We start from the raw sequence: 19,914 nt of genomic DNA, 5'->3' as shown, positions 1-19,914 counted from the left end.
CATCTCTAATGAAACTTCTTGAAGGCTGGAAGCCAGGATATTTAGCAAGATAGGCATACCAGAAACATAACCCTTATTTCAAAATACACGACCAACACAGTTTCACATCAGTTCAGAAAATGCAGCAGGGGAGGAAAGCCAGACTGATTAAAAGCAATACTCTAATTAAAAGAACACAGTAGAAGAAAACGTTTACAATGAGAACGGAAGGGAGCAAACAAACAAATAAACAAAATGGACTGCTAAGGACTGCGAATTGCCACGCAATTCCCGCGTGGACACATTGCACCCTGGACACCTTTTGCAAAGGCTATGGGAATGGCAACAACTAGAGAGAGTCCTTAACGTTGTTCCCGAAGCAAAAGGTAAGACGGAGGGCTCCTGAAGACAGGAGCAAGAAGGAAATTGTGACAACAGGATTTCCCATGCTCAGAAGCTCAGAGTATCTCTGGAGTAGCCAGATTTAGTGAACGTTTCATCCTTATCCACATGGGCTAGTCCTGGGGCTGGACAGCCAAGGCCGCCCACCCTCAAATGACCAAAAGTACTGGATTATCACTAAAAAGAAAAAAATAAGATACCTGCTATGGGGAGCTCTCTCTGGGGCGAGGCACAGCAAAATTGAACACAAAGATTATGCAAGACTACGAGCTCGTGTCATGTACAGTTTAAGCTTAAACGTGCTTCATCTTTGCTTTCTAAACGCCTTCATTTTATAATTACATTTCCCATTTTGTACCTGCACCTTAATCCTTTTGCTTTGTGCAAATAAAACCCGGTTTCATTTTAAGCACGTCTGAGGCTTTACGCAGCTCCAAATCAAACCCGATAGGAGAAGCAGAGCACGCAGTGCCCCCGAGGCATGCAGCCAAGCACGCGACGTTGGAGACCTCCTGCCTGGCTCAGGTATTACTCAAGCCAGGGAGAGCTTGGGGGGGGGCGGGGAGAAAAGAGCAGGACAGAGTATTCCCATTAACCTGCCAGAGTCAGTTTAGGGGCTGATATTATTAACTGCTGCTATTCGGAGGAAGAAGTCATCCTGCAGGTGCCACCCGGGCTCCTCCGGCAAAGAGCAGATGGCGAAGAGGCAACACGCGTAACTGAGGGCACGGGTCCAAGCTGGGCAGACAGCAGCAAAATCCATCATCTTCCCGCACCAAGACAGAGATCCCACAGCTGCTTTCAAACAAGAGAGTCAGACACCTGCAGAAATTCCTTAAAAATAGATCATAAGTCACTACACAGAGGGTCCTTCTTCAGAGCCTGTCGCTCTAGTTTTGCGTGGTGGTAAAAAACTGATTTCCACTTGCTTCCGTTTGAGTCCATCTTTAACATCGATAACTCACTTTCTAGGATTAAGTCTCACATGAGACATTGGAAGTGGCAGGGAATACGCTCACTGATTGCTGTCGGGGTGTTTTGCTGGGCTGGTGGCAACCGAGTCCTCTACCCACATGTCCCGGAGGTTCACAGCCAAACGCCGCGCCTCCACGGCACAACACCGCTTCAACCCTTGCTGCAGCAAGGCCACTCTCACCATCCTCGCTGATTTAGCAGGAGATGACAGTCCTGAGACCACACTGCTTGTATTATTGTCCACAGAATATCAAGACAAAAGCTCTGCCATGCCGGGGCTCAGCTGGTCCATCAGGAGTTTCACTGGAATATTTGCAGTCCCAGTTCACAAACAAAAGGAAGCTGCAGGGGTTCATAGGTGCTGTTACAGGATCCCCCCAAGAGAAAGGAACGATTAAAGCACTCAGGTTTAATGTAACATGCCTGGTTAAACCACTTCAGGTTCAAAGCGGTATAAAATTACCTTACAACTACGCGCTTCGAGAGAAACAAACATGATGCCCCATCCCTACAAGCGAGATCTCTCTGGTGCAGAAATACTGAAGCTCAATGCTTTGGTTCATACATGTTGTTGTGGGTTTTTTTGATTGTTTGTTTGTTTTTCAGTCTTCTGCACATACGTGTCTGTCTTTTTTTTAGGTTCAACATCTGCATCTTCAGCAGAGAAAAGGAAAAAAAAAAAAACAAAAACCAAAACTTATTTCCCTCCCGGCTAGACCACAAAGCGATTGCCAGCACGAGACAAAAGACGTGCCATGCTACCCCACAGCTTAGCAGGTCAGGACAGATTATGGGAACATTATACCTCAGTTCAACTTGTTGGCAGGTATTAAATTCAAAGCAGACCTCGGGTTTTCAGGATGCTGCCACGCAACATGGGCACGCCTCATTGCTAGGAGCTGGAAACCACCAAGGACCACTAAATAAATACAATTCCTTATAATTATCAAGTTATAAGATCCAGACAGGTGGCGTAGGTGAAGAGCTGTAACCAGGAGGATTTTTGTACCTGCACAACTGAGAAAGAGGGAGGAGGAGGCACGAAGGACTGGCCAGATACTACTCAAAATTTCCCAAGGGGGAGGAAAAAAAAAAAAAAAAAAAAAATCTCGGAGCTGAGATCAAGCACAACCAACCTCAAACATCAAAATTTTGCTTTGAGGTCAGCACAGGTCACTAAAGGGAAGAGACAATAAAAAGGAAGGGAAGGACACAGGACAATAACTTATGCCTGTGATAAAACCACCCTCCTTGGGCTTGAGCAGCAAGGAGGATGCTCAAGGGCTTGGCCAGGAGCAGGAGACTTGGTCCACCCAGCAATTTCTTTGTCATCTACAGGAATTAGACAGAGGGAATAAGCCATAACACACGCCACAGATTAAGCCTTGTATCTGTGGTTTAAAAGACACAATTTGGATGCTTTACACAAAACTACAACCGGGTGCAAGGCAAAGGCGCTGCTCCTGCCCGAAATCACAGGGCTACGAACCCGAGAGCAGCCCTCGTGCTGCAGAGCCAGCTGGATTTATTATAACCTCGCAATTAAAGGGAGGGCTCGGCTAAGAAACCGGGGCTGAAATTCTGACTCCTGAGGAAGCCTCTGAAAAGCGTCTCTCCAACCAAGCAGTCAGCAATTGCCCAAAATATCTCCAACCTATTGTTTTAGGGTGATTACAGCAATGCTATTTCAGCAGCACTGAACGAAGGGCGGAAAGGAGGAGTACAGTAAGAGCTTGAAGCTTTTATGACTTAACCATAATATGGTTTCTTTCAGTGGCCTAAAATTACTGAATGCAAAAATCTTTCCATTAAGGATAAATAAATTCATCGCCCCCCGTCACCCAAGACCATCCCAGCGACCGTCCGCTGAGCAAACCCGGCTTCATGTAAGAAATCCTGCCAGCACCACGTGGTACCGTCCCCTGAAGGGATCAGTGTTTTTAAAAAGTAAGGAGCTGGACTATATTGATCTTTCTATAGGAGCCGAAGCCTGTTTGGGGGCACACAGGTTGAATATTTGAGCCAAGATTTGACGTGAAATTATTTTAGAAACTCTGGTTCAGGGAGAAAATTTCTCTTGCCTTGTTTACTGCAGCAAAACAGATTTGCCTTTCAATTTCCTCTAAAACATGCAGGCTGGCATGGCTTGAAATTATCTGGAATATATTCAAAGAGCAGAAAGAGAGGAAAAAGCCCTCTATTTACATATTACTTTTGTTGGGAGTGGGGGGAGCGGGCAAACAGAACTGCTGGTAGCCAAAGTCATTTATAAGTTTTGTTTCCTTGAAATGACTGCAAGACAGCTAAAGGCACGTTATAAAAAAAACGATTTTATATCCAAGGATGCCCATGATACGTTTCAATTATGAATGTTTAATGTTTATAGAGTTTAGCAGCTGTGATTTCACACTGAACTGATACAAAAGATGCTGCATCTGACAGTCAGCTCCAGCGACCAGAAGCAGCAGCCAAATGCCCCAAATACTTAAACAAAAAACGTCATACATAACAACTACAATAAGAGTATTTTGGAGAGACTGCAACGACAACGTTATTCGGAGCGACTGCACGGCGGGAGACCGCTGCTGTTGTACCACTGACTGGAAACCACCAGAACCAGCAAGAAGAAAAATGCAGAGTTTTGACAAAATGCAAGTTAAAAACTTGTTTTAAAGAGTATTTTGTTATTAATGGAGATCTGCACCAATTCATTCTCTACAGGCTAATCTTTATGTAGCCAGTTTCTATAAAGAAGATGAATGGTTTTATCGTACAGAGACATCTTCCATGCTTTACCGGCGGAAGTTGATGATAGATTTACTATCTACACATCTAAGACAGTCCATTCATCACAGCCATTTACGTACATACTAACAAATACATTCCTTAACTGCTGCGTAACATTTCAAACCAAATTATACATTTTCAATTTACTCGAGAGAGCGGCAGAGTGCAGCGTACCATGGAAATGATAAAATAAAGCCAGGCGTACCCAAAGTGGGGAGCGCGAGGCTTCGTCTTTCAGTGGGAATACATCATGTCTTACATGGGTTGAAGAACACTGAAAACTATATTAATTTTTTTTTTTTTTTAAAAGGAACCAGGTAAAAAAAAATTACCGAAGCCTCAAAACATTCAATTCTTCAACCCATAAAGTAACCGCGATGGAGAGGCGTGAAATAACACGGCGGAAGGTGGCTTTACCCAGAAATCTCTGACCCAAAGCCACATCACTCTCAGAAGTTACTCTTGTGACAGTATGCTGGAAAATATTCAGATCTAAATACTACAGGGTGAAAATAAATGTTTTCTCCTGTTTCTGTAATAAAACTCTCGAGAGAAAACATTTTGAAAATTCCCTCTTGCTCTAAAAGGTAAATTGCTTACACCCAAGTGAAACAAAACTCACAAGAAATCAAGTTTTGCATGATTATTTTAAGTGGTTTAAATTTATAGCCTTCACACAGGGTTTAAATTTAAAGCAACGACCCTCCTTTTTGGGCAATCCTTAATCAACCGTTATAAACCAACTTATCTCAAAATACAAAGAAATACGGAGGAATAACCAATGCTCGCTGGGATGAAAACTGAGACAGGTCTCAGGGATGTAAAAACTCAGAAAGAACTAAAATGCCTATTACATTTCCCACAGAATAAGATCCTGTAGAAGCAGCTTTTGCCACGCTGGCTTATAAACCCAATTCAAATATACAGATTATTCACAAGCTTTCAATGTCGTTGCACAGCTCCTGGGTCTGGCTTTTCAAAACTGGAATTTTATGACCAAGGAGGGTGAAGAACTACCAAAACCCAAACTGGGTATCTTATTTAGTGCAGAGTTGTTCCTGTATACAATTATCTTCTAGAAACGTTAAAATAAACAAAAATCTGTCCTTGAAGCATCCCAAACACTGAACTGGAGGCGGTCACTCTGAAAGGCTGAAATAGCTATTTGTACCCTTTTTTTTTTCCCCCTGGAGGAAGAACAAACGCTGACAAGCTGCAGTGATGGAAGAGTTTTGTATTCTTAGTGTCCTGGGAAAAAAGACCTCATAACCAAAAGCATGCAAGCAGAGCTGAAAGCATCGCTTTTGCGTTTTTCAGGATGGAGCGGTCTTCGCACCGGTCAATTATTTGCTGTAAATAGATCTTGGCTGGTCTCCAGGTGCTGCAGCGGTTTCTCCCCTCTGTTCCCCCTCCCCAGTTACTAATGATACGTCGATTTTAGCGCCGTAGGGTCTAAACCGCAGAGTTAAGTGAGCAGAGATGGAAAAATGCTGTAAGGAAATACGGAGGAATAACCAGCGCTCGCTGGGATGAAAACTGAGGCAGGTCTCATGGATATAAAAACTCAGGAAGAACTAAAACATCTATTACATTTCCCACAGAATAAGATTACATATTCCCGCAGAATAATGCTACGTCAGGAAAACTATGAATGGAGAGGAACAGGGTATCCCTGCAGCTATGCTAAGACCAGCAGCAAAACCCACGGGCAGCCCTCAAGTCAGAGCTCCCCAAACCTCCCCGGGACCCACAGCTGCAGAGCCAGGAGCACCCACTACACTGGGGAGCATGACCACTTGCTTAATGAGCATAAAACCGCCTTTCTGTGGCCTCTTCCAAATGAAACCACAGCTGTTTCACTGCTCTAGGGCTTTCAGTGCAAGAGGACAGACAGACGGATTTGGCCCTGCAGCTACTTTAACAAAGAAGGTAATAAAAGACCCGACTCACGGGCTGGTTTTTAATTTTCCCCTGTGGCTTAGAGATCATGTAATTTAGGAGCAACTTTTTAACAGCTACTTCCACAAACGCCTTGAAGACTTCAGAGATGGGAGCCAAAGGTGGTGCTGGGTCTTCTAACAGGGCCAGACCCCCAACAGGAGGACCCGAATCTCCATTCGCCTCTCTGCCACCCTTCCACGCTGGCAGAGGAGAGAGAAATTGGTTTCTATGAACTTTTTTTTTTTTCTTTTTTTTTTTTTCTTTTTTTTTTTTTCTTTTTTTTTTTTTCTTTTTTTTCTTTTTTCCCCTTCTTAAGGAGCTGAGCTCAGCTGGCCAGGGAGATCCCCATCACCGGTTTTTGCCTGCCCATGGAGGTCACTAGCCAACAGAGGTTTTAGGCGGGCAGAGCGCAGCAGAGCCTTCTCACGTCGACGCATGGAAGCTGCCATCAATTGTCAGAGGCTCTTTGCAGCTTTGCAGGAGATGAGAGTAACTGATAGGCAGCACGCTCCTCCCCAAAAACCGGGACAGGGAGTTTCTCGTGGTGTTCAACATCACACTTAGCCGACTCTTTACTGAGCGTATTTATAACTCCTTTGTTCCATATAAAAAGGCTGATGGCTATGCTGACATTAACACAAAGCTGCCTGGCACTAAAATGCAATTGATGCATTTTTAAAATTATTCGCCCTTGTCATCTTCAGGGCTTATTTATAGTTTATGTTTTCTGATTTATTAGGCCCTAAACACCTCTTTTGAATTCTGTATCACAATCAGCAAGAGCCACACCACCCATAACCTTTCCTTTTACGATGCAAGAGTTTGAAGCCTAGTATGCTTTGGATGTGCGGTGTGAAAGCCTGCAATAATAATTTACAACCCTTATTTTCTTTCTCTGCAAGTATAATCAAAATTTTTTTGGCTGAAATTACTATTGCAGCAGGTGTCTGAAGCCAGAAAGAAAAAAAAAAAGGAAAGCAAACCGTACAGTGCAAGGAGCTTCTGTATGGGGAGCTTCAGGCAAGCAGGGATGGGCAGGGCAACACTTGCTCCCAGGCAAGCTCGATGCAGAGGATATAGAGACATTATTTTGTTACTGGCTGTCCGCCTCCATATGGGATCAAAGCTGGATTCCTTTATCTGCCACGCACCAGCATTTTCAGAGATTTCATCACATCAAATTACTTCTCAGGACCAAACTGAAAGCACCAGCCGAAATGCTGGACACGACACAACACACCCTCCAGCAGCCTCATTTTGCAGCTCATCGCTTGATAATGAATCTCTTCGATCTGAGGAACCCAGGAGCTCATGGGGGTTTTGCAAAATAAATCAAAAAAATATATAAAAAGGGGAAAATCTAGCCTGGATATAAACCAACCTAAATAAACCCTGTTTGCCCTGCAAACGCTGGTGTTTTCTTCTCCCTCCCTTGCCCCAGATAACGAACTTGCTGAGTAAAGCACGCCAGCAGCACACCACCACGGCAAATTCCCAGCACAGTACCTGGACGGGAAGCCAGCTGCACTGATGCGGATGGTCTCCAGCACTCCACAAGCTCTCAGCTGCTGCACCGCTCTCTTCGGATCAAATCTGCAATTACATTTAGGATAGAGATTAACACAGCGAGAAGGAACCCACATCATCAACCCACCCGACAGCGACTCTTCTGGGGACAGGAATCAGCTTCCGATTTATGGACAAGAGCTCTGCTCTCGTCATTAGCATAGAGACTGAAGAAAACCGTACATCCATGGATAGCTTTTGTCCACAGCCATTCCCTTGCAAACCTCAGTATAACCACAAATCCCATGCCTCGCTTTGGGAACAGGCTGCACAGATGTCACACGTTTTCCCTCCCTGTCACAAGACGTTGTGCTTTTCAAGTGCAACGGACCTTGCTATTGCCCTACTGTCGATGCCAAGCGGTACTCTTGGGACACAATGACAATCTGGTGCAATTAGTCCCTACAGCCATAACCTACCCAGCTATGTAAAGCAACACAACTACAGTAAAGAAAGGAACAGGCTACCCCATCACAAGCTGCCTGCTGAACCAGACGGTATTATTTTTGCAGCTATAAGGGCAACAACATCTTTCCAGAAAGAAATCCAATTCAACAGCAAAATAAATCTGATATATTAAATTCCATACCAAAACCGAGTAATTAACGGGTCCCACAGGTTTGCAGACCATTGAGTTTACCAAGAACGGTGGTGCTCATGTTCCAGACTGTCGTGGTTTAACCTCGGTCGGCAACTGAGCCCCACCCAGCCGCTCGCTCACTCTCCCCCCAGTGGGATGGGGGAGAGAATTGGAAGAGTAGAAGTGAGAACAACTCGTGGGTTGAGATAAAAACAGTTTAATAATTGAAATAAAATAATAACAATAATAATAATGTAGTAATAATAATATAATAATAATAATACTACACAAAGCAAGTGATGCACAGTACAATTGCTCACCACCCGCCGACCGATGCCCAGCCAGTCCCCGAGCAGCGGCCCCCCTGGCCAGCTTTCCCCAGTTTATGTACTGAGCGTGACGTCCCATGGTATGGAATGTCCCTTTGGCCAGCTGGGGTCAGCTGTCCTGGCTGTGCCCCCTCCCAGCTTCTTGTGCACCTCCAGCCTGCTCAGTCGGTAGAGCACGGGAAGCTGAAAAGTCCTTGACTAGTGTAAGCACTGCTCAGCAACAACTAAAACATCGGTGCGTTATCAACACTGTTCTCATCCTAAATCCAAAACACAGCACTGTACCAGCTACTAGGAAGGAAACTAACTCTGTCCCAGCTGAAACCAGGACACAGACTAAGGGCTTTGGTAGGTGTCACGTGGAAATTCAAGGTATTTCTGGCTCTCAGCTGTCTGCCCTCCTCTTTCTAGCAGGCATTACCCCTCACCACTGGCATCTCATTTCCATCAGCAATTTGTGCTGAAAAACTCTGTGCCACCTTCCAGCTGAACACTTGGGCAGTGCTCTCTCTCGCTCCTGGCATGAGCCCGCTTTCAGATCGGTCTATCTTTGCACAGAGCGCAGGTACCAGCGTCCCCCACCGCTTCTCCCTCCTTCCGCCCCTGACACCGAACGTACAAAGAGGTCCCAGCTCAAGACGTTGGACCCTGGCAGAGGTCACCGGATCAGGCTTGGACTTGGACGATGTGGATGTCCATAGCTGCATTAGGTTTCCAGAACAAGGCTGAGGAACGAAACCTTCTCAGGTACCTGCTTGTACCTTCCTGAAAGCCCAAAGTATTTATACCTGCAGGTCAAGAGTGCATGAATAATTCTGCTTCGCCTCCGCTGTGCAAAAGCAGCATAAGAAATAAGCCCCTGCTACTTTGTGCATTTTTAAATTCCCTGGACCTGTCAAGTCTACAGCAAGTTATTCACTACAACACAGCAAACACGATGCAGGGTGGAAAGTCAGTCTTGGCTGTCACTCACTTCGAGGAAGAATCCACAAGGGTACAATTTCCATAACAATAAATAATAAACAGGACCGGCAGATGGACAGGGAAGCTTCAGTCCCGGAAGATCCCAGGGCAATGTATGGTGTACACGGGGGGAGCTTTCTGCAACGCGGCCAAGCCCTGCTCGGGGGGGGTGAAATGCAGTAACCAGAGTGGCTGCAGTGATTTATCAGCATGGAAAGCCAGGACCCTCTCTAGCGACAACTCCAGCTACGGGCTGAGGCTGAAATAAAGAGTTTAAAAGTGGGACGATACACATTATTACGGACTCCTCTTACTTGCCATGGCAGGTGGAAGCACCTAGCAGGTTGCTTTTGGCCTGGAAACTCAAGTAAGAGATCACAAATTCTGCCTGAAACAGAATTTGGAAGGAAAATTGTCAAAGGTACAAGCTGAAGTCAGGTATTCCCCTCACACCTCTCTCTTTGAAGTCTTCTCCATGAGGGATCAACCTCAAACGCAGCCTGCAGTCAGATGCAGCAAATATCACTGCATGGCGCCAACGCTCCCTCCAGGCTGGAAGTCTGACACCCCTTACCTCCCAAAGAAACAAACCTTACATTTGCACCAAGATATAAAGCATGAATGAGAATAATGCAGGTTGCAAGAGACCTTAGAAGGCCTCTAGTCCAACCTCCTACGTTCAAAAGCTGGGGCAGCTGCGGGGGCAGACCCATAGCTCAGGGCTTTATCCAGTCAAGGGCTGAAAACCTCCAAAGATGGAGGTTGCACAACCTCTCTAGGAAGCCTGCTCCACTGGTAGGCTGTTTCCTTATCCTTAAAAATGTTTCCTGATCTCCCGTCTGAACCTCTCATGTCAATTTGTGGCCATTGACTCCTGTCCTCCCACCACGCACTGCTGTGAAGAGCATGGCTTCGTCCTCTTGGTAACGCCTGTAAGTACTGGAAGGCTGCTATTAGGTCCCTTCTCTTCTCCAGGCTAAACATCTCATTTTAGCAAAAACGTAATGTTCTTGTGAGCTGAAAAATGTTACGTTTTAGGAAGAGAAAAAGGTCCGTGTTTTTTTACCAATCAACGAAGGTAACACCGAGTGTTCTGCATGCTACGAGATACCACTTCAATGCTAACCCAGGGCAGTGCCACTGATGTTTCATCTCACTGATGCCTCCTGGCACTGTGTATTTTTCAGCACAAGTGCCTCTGAAACGCAGACTCCTTTACAGCCATCCCAATTCACCAGACCCGAGTTTTACATATAAGCAAATAGACTTTATCTGAGCCACGCTACGGATACAAATTCCTCAAGCTGGTGGCAGCAAGATCAACATTGACCAAGACTCCCAGATCACAATTTCAATTAAGCAATCCATGATGGGTGAGGAGGGAGATGATCTCTTGCAGAAGAACCCCCGGTACAAGACACCTGAACCAGTGCTTTCTGGCTTGTAGATGGGGTTGTAACACCACCACACCAACCCAAAGCACCCTCCCGTCATTTCCAGCCCATGGTGACTCCTGCAATGCTGCCGACTGCAGACACCTGCACGCTGCTCTTCCAGAACTGTTCTTGTGTCTATTTTTCTTTTGCCCTCTGTTCCCAAGATCCCCAGCTTTGACAACTCTGACATTCGCCAGATGGGGAGCATCACATCGGACCGAGTCATCACTCGGACTGCGAGCAGACACATGCAGAATTATCCTCCTGGTATTTGCTACCCCTAACATCTTAGAAGTACAACTGAGTTCGTTTAGATAATTACTGCACCTTGACAATCAGGAGCTTGCACGATTATAAAACGATATTAACTGCATCCTGAGCATCACGTGAAAAACTGAATTGCAAAGTTAAAGGCAAAGAAGTGAAGATGGATGAGCTGAAAGTAGAGCCGAGCAGGGACATGGAGTCTTGGAAACGCTCTTTGGAAAGGTGAAGCCATTTCACCATGCAGAGCATCTACCACACTCCCACTGCAGAAAGTTAGAAAATACTTTCGTGCTTTATTTAAAGAAAGCAATCAAACAAAAAGTGTAATCCTGAAATTCATTTCAATGGACAATCTCTGCAAAAGGCAACGAGATCGAGGCCCCGAACACCTCCAGTACCTACAAAATGGTACGTGAAATAGATAAAACAGACCACAGAAACTGCCGTCCCAGCACAGACAGCCAACATAGCCTTCTCCAGAGCTGACAACTAATTATCTAATGAATCAGTTAAATATAAGCCAGCTCCTGAACGTCTTCTAACCATCAATACCGTTCACTTTGCTGTTTGCAGGGGGAGAAGAGCCAAGCTGGGGAAGCCTTCTGGTGCATACATAGCCACCAGCATATCACAACCAAGGCTGAGCCTGTTTATGGATGCTTCGTCCTCCTTTGCAGGATGCTGTTTGGAGCCGTCTCTGCGCTCCGAGGTGGCACCGTGCTCACCGGGAACACTCAGACTACATTGGATCAGCTGGAGGGCAATGCCTCCCCGCTTACAGGTCACAATTCTAACACTGCCTTATTAAATGTCACCGCCTGCAGTTTATGCCAGGGCCTTTAGAAGACATCACAACAAGACCTGTGAGGTCCCTGTATACTAATGGCCAACCTTTTTTGGAGTTACAGGAAACAAAGTTGGGCACAAATACCTTATTTAAGAGGTCAAACAAGGCTAACAGCTATTTGCTCGCAACATTCACAGCTTGCGATACACCTCTGAACTACCGAGGAAGATCAAGACTGGCTTCAAGAACAGCTTCAGCTGTTCACTCACCTGGAAGCCTGCCTGAAGTTGATAGAAGTCACGTCTTTACTTTTTCCACATTTATTTTGGAAGCACCAAGATGTTTTTGTTCATTTTACAAGCCGTTCTGCAAGCACACTACTTATCTCCACTTTTTCATTTCTTTCTCTGCTACTTTTCACTGTTTAGTACTATAACTATTTAAATCAAAGAAATTCTAAGATGAAGTTGTACAAAGACCCTATTATTGCAAAGCGAGGATGCTCAGTATTAGCAGAGCATATCTACGGATTACTAGGACCTGCATTAGTCTTCATTTCAGGGGCACAAAAACCACATAATGAAACCCAAGAGAAGCGACTCCAGCAAACTACGGGGACCTTCCAGTTACAGGAACAACATGTCAAGAGGGGCAATCTCTTCAGCAAGAGGACACTGTTGCTATAATGCTGATCACATTTGCTCATCTGAAAGCCCACTTACTTAAAGGGGAGCTTCTCGTCGTTCGGCTTGATGCAGCGCACGTAGTGCGGGGTGGTGGCGTTCAGAGTCTCCATGAGCAAATGCAGCGAGTTGCGGAACTGAAAGACAAAACCACTCGTTTTGAGGAGGGATGAAGGTGCTGTACCATGCACGCAAGTTGGCAGGCGTTGCAAGAAGCCACCTGCGGTGCCAGCCTCTGGATGTGACATAGCGTGAACCTCCCCATCAGCCCCGCACATACAGAAGCAATTCAAAGACGACACTGGTGGGTTGAGGGCTTCCAGCTCAATGATGTACAACAGCAATAAGTGTTTGCTCAGGGCTTTACCCACTTGGGTCTTGAAAATCTCCAGAGGTGGAGAAAGCACAACCCCTCTGGGCCCCTGTTGCACTGCTTGACTGTCCAACACAAGGGAAAAAATGCTCTTTTTCTCAAGTTGCTTCAATTTAAGAGCACCATAGTACATTGGGATACAGTCCAGTGAATCCCAGAGTGGCCTCCACCCTCCTTAGACCATGTCTCAACTCCTTCCAGTCAAGACTACTCGAGCCTGCTCTTCCAGAGACACTGCTAGAAGGTGTCCAAAATGCAACAGCCAAACTGTTCCCATCCTCAACACGGGTCACGGGAAGGTCTCCTCACTTCCCCCTCCAACAGCTTTTTATTTATCTCCGCTTCAAACTGAAGAAACAAGATCTGAACCGTAAAAATGTATCCGGATTCACCTGCCCCACCGCCCTGCCGTCGACCGACCCGCTCATATTGTACGTTACCTGGTGCCCCACCGTTTTCTTGTGCTCCTTATTGGCAGCTTTGATCACCGGTCTGGCAGAACGGACGCTGATTTTGGATGTTCCCTTTCCCATGGAAGTGGTGGGTGCAGCATCCTTCTCATCTTGGAATAAGTCTGCTACCATCTGATACTAAAACAAAAGATGGCATCTGAGCACCTCTGGCCCTGCTCTTTGCTGAATGAACCCACCCAAGTCGCATTGCTCCGGTCATTTTTTTTCCCCCATCTGTCCTGGAGCATTAAACCGTGACACCATCTTAAAGCAGGAAGGGAAAAAAGGGCAATAAAGTGAAATCAAGAAGCGTTGCCTACATAAACCACGCCAGCAGAACCATTGGCCATTCTGTTTTGTAGTTCATCAAACCTTGAAATGTGCACGTTAAATTAAACAAGTGAAAAAAAGAGGATGGCTAGCTGAAAGGCTGCATCACTGACATGTCCAAGGCACAAAACCTCCTGAACGTGAAGTGACTCTTGCTCCCAGGCTTCGTTTCGAGCTACTCATTCAGTCCTGATGGCAGCAAGGATGCTGCCCACACAGCGTGTCCCTCAGGAACGGCGTCTCCACGTGAGGACTCCACATGAGCCCACTCCCACCACAGCCCTAGAGGCACCCCTGCTTTTCCGAAGAATTAAGAGACACCAGCACTTCCTCACTAATTACCTGCATTTCAGCGTGAACGAGCAAGGCGACAGCAGGACCGCCATTCTGCAGCCCTGAAAGCACCACATTTAGCTCCTCAGATCCCTGAAGTCTGGGGTTTCTGACAAGCCGGCAGCAACGTTTCCGCTTCATAAATGGGAGAACAGGTGAGCTGGCTAATGCAGTTAATGCTATTTTTTTTTTAAGGGGCAGGATCTTCAAATTTGCATTAGGCTGGGGAACTTGAATACTAAGTAAGTCACAATAAATCTGGTCTGTTTAGCAGAGCTGTTAAATTTTCACGTCTCAAATCCAGCTACGCACCCACGCCGGTTTCCGCTACAGCTGTGCTTACATTCAAACAGTAAATTCTTAAATGTAAGAAAAACCACTGTCACCAGGCGGGATTTCACTTATCACCAAGCTGAGCTGGGCTCCAGCCCGGTGATGCTGCCAAAGCACCCGTGATGCCACCCCAGCAGCACGCAGACCACCAGCAACACCCGCTCTGGAGCATCTGTGGCAGAGGGCACCAGCATCACGCTTCCCTTGTCCGTGGCACGCCGTGCCCGACATGTCCACATGAAAACACTGACACGAGGCAGCGGTGCACTGCACAGCGCTCTTCCCTCCACCCCAGGCTCCTCCGAAACCTGAGCTTGGGTGTATTTCCAGTAAGATCCCAAGAAGAGTGCAGGGGTTTGCAACTTCATAAATGGACATTAACGGGCAGCCCCGTGCCGTAAAGGGCTGCCTTGGGTCTCTGCCACATCCCTGGACTGAGACAGGAATATTTCCAGCCCCGGTCCCGCAGGCTGTTCGCGCAGCTTACTAGCACAGCAGCCTAAATACCAACACAGAAAGGAAACTGTTTGCATTGCATTAGCAAATTGCTTGCAGGCTCCAAGACAGCACCTGCTAAGGATCTGCTTCATACTCACAGCTTTTATTTTTATCTCTGCAGCTCACTCAACTCCTACCAGAATAAAGGCTCGCGCTTTCTTTGCCTAACCCTCTATCCCAAAAAAAGACATCCTGACAGCTGTTGTACTTTGATGACATGGCACTGTCTCGGCTACTTTGCCTCCTGCAAACACGGGATGTTTGGGTGGCACGTGCTTGGTGCTGGAAGACATCCAACACAGGCTCCACTTTACTATCTCGTGCTTGACAATGCGGTAAAACCCCCGGCTGTAATTTCAGGTTTCAAAATATCTTCTCAATGCACAGCTGGGAGTGCCATCGACCCCTCTGTCCGCTTGCTATTAATAACAGGAGTACTTGCTCCTGCACAAACGCTCAACAAGAATCTCAGAGGTGAGCTTTCAGCTTGCGTAATGCAAAACTAGGCATCACCTTTAGCAGCCCAGGACCTATTCCACGGATGCTGGGGGGGTAAGCGAGAAGGACAGATCCCTCCTTCCCAGTTGGCAGAGTCAAAACCATTGGTGCATTATTTGTAATTATAGAGAACGGGAATATAATATCTTAACAGCATGCCCGTACGCTTTCGATCGGTATTCAAATCAGTTTCCTTAATTCAAAGAACATCAACTCTCAACTGTTTTAGCTGACCAGCGCTAACAAAACTAATTAGCCACTTTAGAAAGTCTCTTTCACCATCTTGTTGATGGCCGTAGTTGCATTCTAATTAGCAGAAGGCAATTCTGCCTTGGTGGGAGCACTTCATCAGCGATGCACTTGCCGACGGAGAGGTGCTTAAGTCCTTGCCGTGTTAAATTGACAGCGCTCCCCCCCTTGCCTCGTGTATCGCCTTAGTGGGAATACAAAGAGGAATGTAGTGAATACTGTACGCAGGCCTGAGTACAGGACAAAGTCCTCGCGGCAGAGCCTTTTGCAGCACAAATTTAAGTTTTAGTCAAATTAGCACATTTGAGTGGCAGACTCAGCATTGCCACTGCTGCTCTTTTCAGTTCAGAGAAACCAGGTTGCTTTTTACAGCAAAAGAAAAAAAAAAAATAATTATTTGTTTATACCTGTAGAGGTCACATGGCAGGTGAAAGGAAAACAAAACAAACAAACAAAAAATAAATCAGGAAAACTGAATCTGCCGGCCAACGGGGTTAGCGAAAGAAGAGCGGAAGATCAGGTTTTGGAGGCTTTGCAGGAGGAGGGGAGGATGTTCCTGCCAACGGAAGCGCCGCTCTTCCTCCCGGGACAGCACAGCATCGGCACGGGCTGACGACAGCCACCGCTCCCACATCGTTAAAGAAACGGCTCAAAGGCAGAAGTTCATCAAGCTATCACCCAAAGATTCTCAGAACCAAGCGCATTTGAGAGTGTTTTAAGCCGGATCACAAATGCAGATTTGGGTGTCTCCTACAGAGCCACCACCGTGAATTCACAAGGTCCTAACGCCTGATCCCAAGGAGCGTTAGCTTAGTTTCCAGGCCAAGTAAGCCCAAATCTTTGGTCCTGAGGCACGCACATTAATGGCTTAAGAAACTCCATGTTTTAAGGCCAAGCAAACCAGTTGCTATTAAACCAAAGCCCAGCCCACTCTGACGTTATATTACGGTCCTTATATACGAGAGAGAGAGAAGAGGAGGTGATGCTGTTAATAAACCCACTTCCACTTTTTTTTTTTTAATTTCTTTTTTTAAGGAATGAGTTGCAGGTGGCACCATCCTCCCCACTCTACAACACACTACCCCAATGCTCTCCTCTGCACCTACTCCGCAGTGGCTACGGGGAGAAGTCAAACAGAAATCCCTATCAGACACCGCCAGTCCTGCAGCACTACCTCCAACAGCAAGTTCAGCACTGGCTAAATAATTCATCGTACAGCATCAATTATTCCTGCAGGTTACCTGGCATTTCTAATAAGCTCTAATTATGCCCAGTTCTTACCCTGCAAAAGCCGTGAGCTTCCCAAACACACAGAGATCTTGATTTGGGCATTATTAAAGCCCAGTTTCACATTAGACTCGCAACTACCCCCACGGATGAGAAAATTGCACAGCTTGCCATCTTCATGTGATTTCATTGCTTAGACGGAGGGCAAGCCACTGACAACACTCAATTAATTGCCCATTCTCATCTCTCTTACTTTGGCAAGAGCCAACTCCTGCTTAAAAGGCTCCTAAAAATAACACTTCCTCCCTTCCCCCTCATCACGCTCCTTATTTAGGGTGGCATTCGGAAGGTCACACCCAGCCGTAAACCTAAGGGAGGGTAGCACAAAGAGGAGACATCTGGATACGCGACACATCTGCTTGCAATATGCAGGGGGGATTCAAAATTTGTAATGCAAAAAAATAAATGCAAGTTAACAAGCTGGCCCGTGCTGGAGGAGGCTTTGAAGTGGTTTGGAGAAGAGCAGGTATATTCCTTCCCTACACCACACAAAGTCTGGTGGAAACAATGGTGCCCCAGAGGCATACAGTCTCAACTTTGGCTGCTCGATGTTGCATTTTTAAGCCGGATCACAAATGCAGATTTGGGTGTCTCCTACAGAGCCACCACCGTGAGTTCACAAGGTCCTAACGCCTGATCCCAAGGAGCATTAGCTTAGTTTCCAGGCCAAGTAAGCCCAAATCTTTGGTCCTGAGGCACGCACATTAATGGCTTAAGAAACTCCATGTTTTAAGGCCAAGCAAACCAGTTGCTATTAAACCAAAGCCCAGCCCACTCTGATGTTATATTATGGTCCTTATATACGAGAGAGAGAGAGAAGAGGAGGCGATGCAACAGCATCAATTTTTTTGCAAAAAAAAGCTTTTTTTTTTTTTTTCAAAAAAATCCCCCTTTGCAGGGCTGGATTTTCATACTAACTTCTTAATAAGAGAGCTGCCCCTGGAAGGGTTAAGGTAGTTCAGTCTCAGCTCATTAATTGACAATGAAAGACTCAAGGTTGCAGGGGGAATTTTTGGTCTGGTTTTAAACAACAAGAACTTGAAACGCCCTAAAAGTCTGCATCATTAACACTTTTAGCCCAACCCACCCAAGTGCAGATGCATGCTCATGGAGAAGAGCCTGTATAAAGCCAGCTCAGTTCACACATGCAAGTGGGAAGTCTCCAACTCGAAGCCCACTTGACAAGTGCTCATTTACCGCAGGCACAACCCACGCCGAAGCCTGCAGAGCCCCACAGCTACTGCTTTTCTCCTTCCAACAGCCCACCGAGTTCACAGCCCTCAGGACTAACGGAGACTTTAAACCACAGGTGCCAAAAAGCTCTTTACCAGGAGACTTGGTATCCGAGGTCAGTCAATACGCCTCTGTTGGCACTGATGCTATGAGGTGCTGACAAGTCGTTCTTACAATACTCAGGAGAGGAAAGGTACATGGCACAAAACCTTGTCATACAGGAGCGAAAGCAAGTGTGATCATCAACATGTGTTAATTTGCTAATGTTACATATTGGCAGCAGTGTAAAATAGCTCTACGGCAGCTGGAATGTCTCAGAGTTTGCGTTAGATTTCCAGCATTGTATATTAACCCTAGTTTTTGCATAGTAATTATTAAAGTCATTAAAAGTTGCAAGGCCAAGTATGATGGACTACAGCTAAGGGGAACAGCCATTTTCATACAGAAGGGTGGTACGGTCAGCAACGCTACCCACAATATACAAACCACACTGCTGACCTGGCTTTTAATCCCAGGATCACCTGTGGCTCCACACGCTTTTGACAACACCTTCGGTGCCGGGTGATGGGTGGGAAGCTGTGAGCAAGAGTTTAAGTGGGATTTACACTGCCCCATAACTGGCTGTTCCTAGTTTTTGCTCGTGACCAAAAAAAGAAGAGGATCAGCAGGTTTGAAAGGATTTTTCTGATGCACCTCAACAGGACACCGACACCAGGGTGGAGGACAGCAGAGGACCACGCACATCCACACCTGGGTGCAACTATAGCCCCCAGCAGCCTCGTCCCTCCTCTCCCCTCCCTTATTCCCTCCCTCCACACCCCATTTATTTGCCTTTTTTGCTGCTGTTCATGTAGGTGCCTCCAACCATTTTTGCATACACGACCAGGAACGCAAGCATGAAGCTCACACTTTGGAAAGCAGCGGTGCTGATTATCTCCCGCCTCGCTGCTTTTACCTTGCTGGCTTTCAGGATGTTGATCTGTTCCTCGTACACGGTGTCCCTGTTCTTCTCCAGAAATCCCTCACTCTGGTACTCCACCTAGCAGGAGGCAAAGGAAGAAACCCAAAGGGTAAAGTCCAACCGCACAGGGACAAGGTGCTGCGTCCCACCGCTCCCCTAACTGTTGGAACTCACCTTAAAAACCTGAGAGGGAGAAGTGGGGGCAACAACTGAAATTTCAAGGTCACTTTTTATCAAAGAAAGTGAATCTGAATGAAAGCAAAATCCTTAACACAAACCTACAGTGTTTCTCAGTCATTGAACTGCTCTGTATGGGACCCAACCGCACTTCCATGGAAACCAGGGGTAAAAAATGCAAGGATCATCAGTTCCTCTACATGCTATTTTGTTCTCTCCTGAACTCCTTGTAAACTAATCAATAAACCTCAAAAGATCTCCTGACTACGTCTCTTGTCTTGCAGGTCTCTTGTGGCAGAGAGTCGAGGTGCAAAGGAAGGCTTTTGAGAGGACAGATGAAAATTTTATTTTCTATATCTGAAGTTGGCTGAAATAACTGATCACAAAAGGCAAAGCTTGCAAAGGAATATAATTTGTGAGGGATACATGTGCAAAATCATGAGCCTAAGAAAAGGTGAGTATCAACCTTTGGCATGAAAAGTGCCGCTTGCACCC

General features: G+C 46.2%; 1 protein-coding gene across 1 annotated transcript in view; it reads right to left on the bottom strand.

Moving 5' to 3' along the window:
• The window catches only part of LOC143172270 (unconventional myosin-Vb-like), a 154,410-nt gene that overhangs the window by 52,868 nt on the left and 81,628 nt on the right, over positions 1-19,914 (bottom strand). The window contains exons 14-17 of the mRNA XM_076361491.1: positions 19,237-19,320; positions 13,509-13,658; positions 12,735-12,832; positions 7,591-7,677 (exon numbers count right to left, since the gene is read on the bottom strand). Of these exons, the coding sequence (XP_076217606.1) occupies positions 7,591-7,677; positions 12,735-12,832; positions 13,509-13,658; positions 19,237-19,320 (419 nt within the window). The remainder of the gene's footprint in view (positions 1-7,590; positions 7,678-12,734; positions 12,833-13,508; positions 13,659-19,236; positions 19,321-19,914) is intronic.

The sequence above is a fragment of the Aptenodytes patagonicus genome, chromosome W (assembly GCF_965638725.1).
Source record: "Aptenodytes patagonicus chromosome W, bAptPat1.pri.cur, whole genome shotgun sequence".
NCBI classification, from domain to species: Eukaryota; Metazoa; Chordata; class Aves; order Sphenisciformes; family Spheniscidae; genus Aptenodytes; species Aptenodytes patagonicus.
This window is presented reverse-complemented; position numbering and strand designations above follow the sequence as displayed.